The sequence below is a fragment of the Athene noctua genome, chromosome 17 (assembly GCF_965140245.1).
Source record: "Athene noctua chromosome 17, bAthNoc1.hap1.1, whole genome shotgun sequence".
Taxonomy (NCBI): domain Eukaryota; kingdom Metazoa; phylum Chordata; class Aves; order Strigiformes; family Strigidae; genus Athene; species Athene noctua.
In genome coordinates, this window is record NC_134053.1 from 3,439,386 (window position 1) to 3,446,480 (window position 7,095).

The 7,095-nt window shown below is 52.2% G+C and overlaps 1 protein-coding gene across 6 annotated transcripts; it reads right to left on the bottom strand.

Annotated features, from left to right (window-relative positions):
• Window positions 1–7,071, bottom strand: P2RX4 (purinergic receptor P2X 4). Of its 6 annotated transcripts, none has more exons than XM_074920922.1 (12): window positions 6,764–7,071; window positions 5,957–6,104; window positions 4,886–4,957; window positions 4,723–4,795; window positions 4,168–4,264; window positions 3,908–3,988; window positions 3,225–3,361; window positions 2,308–2,323; window positions 1,739–1,832; window positions 1,587–1,652; window positions 1,404–1,499; window positions 1–709 (listed from the first exon to the last, which is right to left on the bottom strand). In XM_074920922.1, the coding sequence occupies exons 1-12, from the start codon at window positions 6,892–6,894 to the stop codon at window positions 677–679; spliced, it is 1,044 nt and encodes a 347-aa protein (XP_074777023.1). In that variant the 5' UTR covers window positions 6,895–7,071; the 3' UTR covers window positions 1–676. The 6 variants fall into 6 exon arrangements, 4 of the variants coding, with proteins under 4 accessions (XP_074777023.1, XP_074777022.1, XP_074777021.1 ...); XM_074920921.1 differs by lacking the exon at window positions 2,308–2,323 and adding an exon at window positions 3,663–3,804 and having other exon boundaries at window positions 1,590–1,652; XM_074920920.1 differs by lacking the exon at window positions 2,308–2,323 and adding an exon at window positions 3,663–3,804.
• Window positions 7,072–7,095: the final 24 nt, after the last annotated feature.

The window sequence follows — 7,095 nt, forward strand, 5'->3', positions numbered from 1 at the left end:
TTGCAGGACTCTGAAGAGGGCAATATTTTATTATAAAGGAAGTAAATTTTAAAGTAGTACCATAAAAATTAGACAAAATGGGAAAAAAAAAATCTCTGTACAGTAAGCCATTTACCATAACACAATGGAACCAGACACTGCTTTGTTTTGGCCTGTGTCCACTGGAGCTTGGAGACACGATTCAAGAGTAGGCACAGGCTCAGCTAAGCATCACAATCCTTCAGGGCAAGGAAAAAGCCAACGGCAAGGAGCTGCCCTCCCAAGGTCAGGCAACCCCTGGCAGCGGCCGTGTTCAGTGTAAGGAGGAATCTGTGCCTGTAACCCTGTGCTCTGCCACAGGTGAGCTCAGGGAAAGGACTGTCAAAACAACAATGTGGGAGTAGTCTCTCTCTCAGGCTTAGCTGGCGCAGAGGCCTGGCATAAACGCACAATTCTCCCTCTGTGCTTAGTGCAATTAACCTGGAAAGACAGCAGACAAGGAGCAGACCCCGTTCTTCTCCCTGGGGGGTTGGCTCCAGCCAGCAAAAGTAGTGAAATGTAATGAAGAAGGTCCCTTTCTCACGTTTGTTCCCCCCTTCCTTCCTTCCAGCAACAAGGGGGTGGATCTCATGGCAGGGTCAGAGTAACGTTCACAGCAGCAGTTGACAGCAGCGGTTGGTGCTGGAGCAGCAGGAGGTCAGGAGTCTGTTCCGTATGTATCGTTGACTCCCTGCAAGGATCAGAGATTAGAGCTCTGCCAGCAAACTTCTTACTCCCCCTTCCTCTCACATAAAACCCTCTGCACAGGCAAGCTACTCTCCACTACTCAGGGTTTACTTTTCCAGTGCCACAAGGTCTTTTGATTCAGTAACCCACCCTCTGCAGCACCACTTCTCACCAAGCACAGAGCTGCAGGGCCAAGCTCTGCCCTCAGCACCAGTCAAGCAATGCCACTGCCCTGCTAAACCCTTCTGCTGGCCAAGCAGATCACAGGGACCCTGGAGGGAGCTGCAGTTGCAGCTGTCAGGGAAAATACCAACCCACTGGATGGGTTTTCTCACAGCAGCAGGAACCCCCAAAAGCCAAGAAGGAAGGATTTGATGGGGACAGAGCTGTTGCCTGCAGCTTTCAGGAGGCAACTGCCAAGGACTGCAACCCAAAAAAGAGGAGCAGTGGGAGCATGACAAGTTCTTGAACATACATTTCCTTCTCCAAGACTGGTTGCCCAGGAAACATGACAATATTTGTTTCTGGTGCTTCTCCCTGCAACAGCTTTGAGGTAATAAAATTAGCTTCTCTGACGAAGACCAAGTTTCCTCAAAGCTGTGGTTCAAAATCCCCATTTGCTGTGGACTTTCTACATCCTCTTTCAGACTCTCTCCAGAGTCAGAGGAGGAAGGAACTTTGCTTTCACTCATGCTTACCAGTTCATAATCCTCCACATATTTGTATTTCTTCTCCCGATAGTAGTATCTCTTCTTCATGCAATACAGAACAACTATGTCACACAACACTGTTGCCTAGTGAAGATTGAAAGAGTTTTAAGACAATAATCCTCAGAACGAAGGCACTAATCCAGAATTGAGTCCAAGTGCAGTGTCACCTACCACGCCAAAGAGCGCCAAGCCAGAGCCGATGTTAATCATGGTGGGAATTACATCAAATTTCCCTGCCTAGAAGACAGTTAAAAGGGTGAATATACTTTTCAGCATCTCTGAAAGCCCTCACCACAAGAACTCCAGGAATTAAATCAGCCTACCTTTCCAAACACTATGATATCAAAGCGGATGCCATAAGCTTTGACCAGCGTCCGTGATTCAGTGCCATTAGTATCCTTGTAGTATTTTGCAAATCTGGAAAAAAGACAGGTCAGAGCTTAGCTGGAAATTTTGCAGTTGCTTATGTGATCATGCAACATCCAGGTGTGTCCCCCGTCCCAAGAGGATGGGCTGAACATCGGTACCTCCAGAGACAAACCCCAAACGATGGAGGGAGAGTCCATGCAGGCAAGCACAGCTAGGAGAAAATCCCAGAACAGGCGAATTTAAGACAGCGGGTTAGCACCAGCCAAATCAGAAAACTTGCAAAGCATAGGGTGGGGAGAAAGTTAGCTTTAGCAGGGGAGAAGAAGGAAGAGCAGCTACACGAGGCAAGCAGGAGGCTGCAGGAGCGCAGGCAGCCACGAGAGGGCAGGGCAGGGAGCAGGCAGCGGGGGAGGCAGCACAGCTCAGCCTGGCACACAAAGGCTCTTCCTTGTCCCGCACAATGTGACTCGCAGGCAAATGACAGGGAAAAAGGATGAGAACAAATAAGTGAGGTCAGACTTACTCCGCCACATGGTTGACTAAGCCAGGAGGAAGCAGAGAAGAGGGTGGAAGAGAAGAGGAAGGATTGGTAAGGGCCTGCACCACGGTCTGGAATCAGCAAGAGCACTTCAGAACCCACACCAGCTGGGCTGCCGTATCCTCCAGCAGGTCTCACCCGACACCCCAGTACCCACAGGCCTGGCACCTCCCAAACACACGCTGGTGCTGTCTGCGTGAGAGCAGCTTCTCAGTGAATTCATCCAAGTTCCACCAAGAGTGTGAGTGTGATTCTAGAAACAAGCACAGCCCTGAGCCGTGTTTCCTCAGGAGCAGGTCTGTTGCTAGGATCTTGGCAAGGTGGCCAGTCTGCACTGTTCTAGCTCTAAGTCTGGCTGCACCCAGGGACTCAGTTCTGTTTTACTGGAGGTGCTGGACCCACCCGTACTGGCCAGAGTGTCTATGTGGTGGAATATGCCAGGATACTCCTGGTGCAGACATAGTCTTCAGCTGACAGAGCCACTTTCTAGAGGTTAGTTTTCCCCTCACACAGAGCGAGGGAGGTACTTCAGTCTCCCATCCCCACGCCCCAGCCCCCTCAAATGGTGCCCTACCAGCACACCCCAAAACAGCCCATTCTCACATCGCCATGCCATGGGATGCCAGCCCAAACGGGCACCCAAATGCTGATGCAAATATGACTCAGACACTCTGATGTAATCGGTGGAGCTTCACTGACCTTCCCTCTCTGCTGTGGTTTGCACACGGCGAGGATCAGACCTGCTCTCTATTTTACAGCCTGAGAAACTCCGAAAGTTTTACAGCACCATCAAAAGTCCAAGGACTACCCGCAACTGCTCGAGGAGTGCAGGCAGCCTGTAACACTGTCCCAGCAGCAGACTGAGCAACAGGGTCACCAGGTGCCCTTCATAGCCACATTACCTGAAGTTGTAGCCGGGTGAGACAGTGTGGGCAGAGTCCTTGTTGTCGAGGCGCCGGAAGGAGTACTTTGGCACACAGTGGGAAGCAGCTCTGTCAAGGTTGCAGTCCCAGTTGATCTGCAGCGCCATGACTCCACCCTGTCAAGTGGAGGAGAGGAGAAAGTGAGCAGTCCAAGTCCCTGTGGACGGTGACCTCCATTTACTGGCTCTTGTCCCAGTCCCAAACACTCCTTCCCCCAGCTACATACAGAAGGACCTTGCACATAACCCCACCCAAACAAGCCAAGGCCAAATATTTGTTAAGTAGAATTGACTCCAGTCCCTCTGGCCAGAGCAGCTACTCTGCGTCCTGTGGCTCATGCCACGAAGCAGAGGGGGACAACCGCCTACCACTCCTTCTCTGCACAGCTGAGGCCCGAGACAAGGGTCTGCCAGATACCTCCACCGCCATTTCCTGGAAGTTCTGCCCTGCAGCTTCAACTATTTTCCCTAAACGAAAGATAGGGCAGAAGGGATCTGTCTGGGAGTCATAGATGCAGTTCTTGAGGTAGGTGGAGTTGATAGTGGGGAGGATGTTTCGCCTACAGGGGAACAGAGAGAGATCTGTTGCATCTTCTTCCACTCCTCCAGCTCCCCTTTACCGGCCAAGAGACCAGAAAGTGCAATGCCCCCCATGCTATTTACTTGCTGAAGTTGAACTTGGGGTACCAAATGTTGTTCTTCACCAGAATGGTGAAGTTCTCAGCTTCTTGCAGGAATGCTGGCCTACAAAACAATAGGAAAAGTAAGTTTTACTTATATTTTCACAAACAGGACTCTGCAGGGTCCTTGGTGAACACTTCTTCAGCTGTTCCCAATGGTACCTTACAGGGAGAAACATCAGCTGCATACTGCTAGCCTCCTCTTAGGAGGGCCACCACAGGGTAGGAGGACAGAGCACTCACTTGGGTATATGATAGTCATCCTCCACAGGACACCATGCAAAGACTTCACAGGTCTTAATGCTGTTGTTGTATGGTATACACTCCCCAGTCTGGATGCCTGGGAAGACAGGTGAATGCAGCTACACAGAGGCAGTATTTGTCCTGCAGTATCTCCTCACTCCAGAAGGTGAAAGCAATCTGCTCAGAGGTGAAGTGCCAGTACCAAGACCCACATTATCCTCCACTGCCATTTGTAGTGCCATTTCAGAGAAAGAAGCATCAGGTCCTCTAGTCAAATCCTCATCTACGTGAAATACTGCTTCATGGACTCAAAGTCTTGAGAAATCCCTCACACCGTTTGCTAACTCACCAAAGCACACATCTATCCAGCATCCATGCAATACAGAATAAGCCCATCTGCTCTCGCCCAGAAGAAAAATCTGAGCTTTCCTTTCAGTTCTCTTAGGTGTGAGAGAATGAAAACAAGGAGATCGAAGTGAAATGCTGTTTCCTTTACAGGAGGGAAGGCACAGCACAGATGTATCACAACACAGACCCTTGTAGCAAGCTTCTTACCACTGCTGTGGGTGCTGACGTATCCTGGAACACAGTTGTTCTTCACGTTGCACTCTGTTTGATCATCTGGAAACTGGAGAGGCACAATAATTACACTAAACTCTATGAAATCTCTCTCCCCCACACTCCCACCCACACATGGCAGGATTAAAGCAGATCCTACCTCTGGGCAGCGGTCTTGGCGCTGGTTCAGTGTGAGTATCACATTGGTCATGACAAACACACTGTTCTCCTCCTGATCATGCAAAACAAGAAGGAAATTTAAGAGTGACAGTCTGCAAAGAATATCCAAGGCACTGCCCCAAATGTCTCTGTTGACAGAGCCTAGGTGGCCCCACAGAGGGGACCCACCTTGGACAGTGCTGCTGGAGAGTGCTATTCCCAGAGCAGATTCCCACATGTATCGCCTGATGCTTCTGTCTTTAGGCAGAGGAAGGACTGTGGGATTAGCAGCTCTTTCTGTCCTCCCACTTAGCCCAAGTTTCCTCATTCACATTATGAAAACAGAGATCACACAGCTGCTCAGGGGAGTCGTAAGGCAGAAGCAGAAATAAAGCTCCAGCTGCAACTCTGAGCACAACTCCCACTCACTTTTTGCAATATATCTACTAGAGATTTGACCAGTCCTGGTTTGTTTCTCCAGGGAGCACCACTTCCATTCTTTTCATTCTGTACCATTTGGGATCTGTGGTTTGCTTCTGCTCCACTGATATGCAAATACTCTGCCTAAATTTGGCTAAATCTGTCGTTTTTTTCTGCACCAGTCTCACGTAGACAGAGTGACCCACAACTAGCAGCTTGGCTGTGCCTGCCAACCCCAGAGGCTGCCACATATTGCCCACACAGCCCAGATTCCCACAGTCAATCAGTAACTACAGTTCCGGATCAAGTGACTTGCAGTCTGCTCCCAGGGTTTCTGTCAACAAGTTAACTTTTGAGTTGTTTGCTTTAGAAAGCAGTAAGAGCACACATGATTATTGTTGCAACATTTTCCTGAAGCCCGCAAAATTCTCCCTCCTATATAAGTGCACACACAGACACTTTTCTTGAAACAAGCTTCCCCAGGGCTAGTGGTGCAGGTGCCCAGCATGACCTGCAGTGGAGCAAAAAGCTGCTTCACTCTCCCATGTCAAGGCCTCGCTGGAGCCGAAGCTGCTCCAGAGCTCAGGGGACTTTGCAGAGCAGTAGGTGTTTGTTAGAAAACCCTCCCTCTGCGTGTGAAAGTGATTGATACCTGAGGAGGGATGACATAGTCCGCTACATCCCAGATCCTGGGTCCCAAGGTGGATGTGTTTGTCAGCGTTACTCCTTTCACCTTTGTGGTTACAGAACTAACCACAGAGTCTGTTTCCTGGTAGCCCTTCTCCCACAAAAACACCCAGCTGCAAGAGAAGGTTGTGCGAAAGAAACAACAACAAAAAAAATGATAAACACCATAAACCACCACTGGCAGTGGGAAATTCTCCTTTTTCTCATGTGTCACCTGAATGGGATCGTCCAGATAGTTTTATAGTGTTTCCCTACAACAGGGTCACAGGACTAGCAATCTCCTTTCTGATTTTTTTTCTTTTTTTTTTTTGTCTTCTCAGAGCAGTTTGGCGGGGTGTCATTATTGCTTTTATGTACACCCCAGCCAGGGGAATGATGAACAGCCTCGGGGACGTCTCTCGTCCTGTCCGCAGCCGCCTGTAAGCAGCCCCGCAATCCCAGTTACTCCCAGTTAAACCGTCCCACCACCTCCTTGGTGGGGGCGGCTGCCACGGGCGAGCCCCGGCCTCCCCTCAGCCCCGCGGCGGGCACTTCCCGCCGCCGCGGCCCGGCCCGCGCCTCCCTCACAGGGAAGCGGGGGGGCGCCGGCCGCTGCCCTCCCGCCTCGCCCCGAGGGGAGCGGCCGGTTCCCGCCCCTCGGCCCCGGGGGGCTCCCAGCGAGGAGCCGCCCTTCCCCTCCCGGCGGCCGCCCCGAGATCAGCCCCTGCCGGCCCCCCCAGCGCAACCCGGCGGGGAGGGGGGGCCGCAGCCCGGCGCCCAGCCGCCCGCTCACCCGATCACGTAGGCGAGGATGGCGAGCTGCACCCCGCGGTTGATGAGCCCCACTTTGCGGCTCCGGATCAGCACGATGCGGGGGGTGTCGTACTCGAAAAGGAAGCTGCGGAAAGCCCCGCACGACACCATGGCGGCGGCCTGGAGGGAAGGAGGGAGCTTCCACACGCCGGGTAGCGGCTGCTACAACCCCGCGGATCCCGGAGAAGGTTCCCGCGGCCCCGGGGCTTGCACCGGTTCTTGATTGCCGGCCCCCGCCCTCCTCCGCCGGCTGCCTGCCAGCCACCGGCCCTGCCCGCGGCCCGGAGGTGCCGCAGCCTCCCCCCCCGGGCT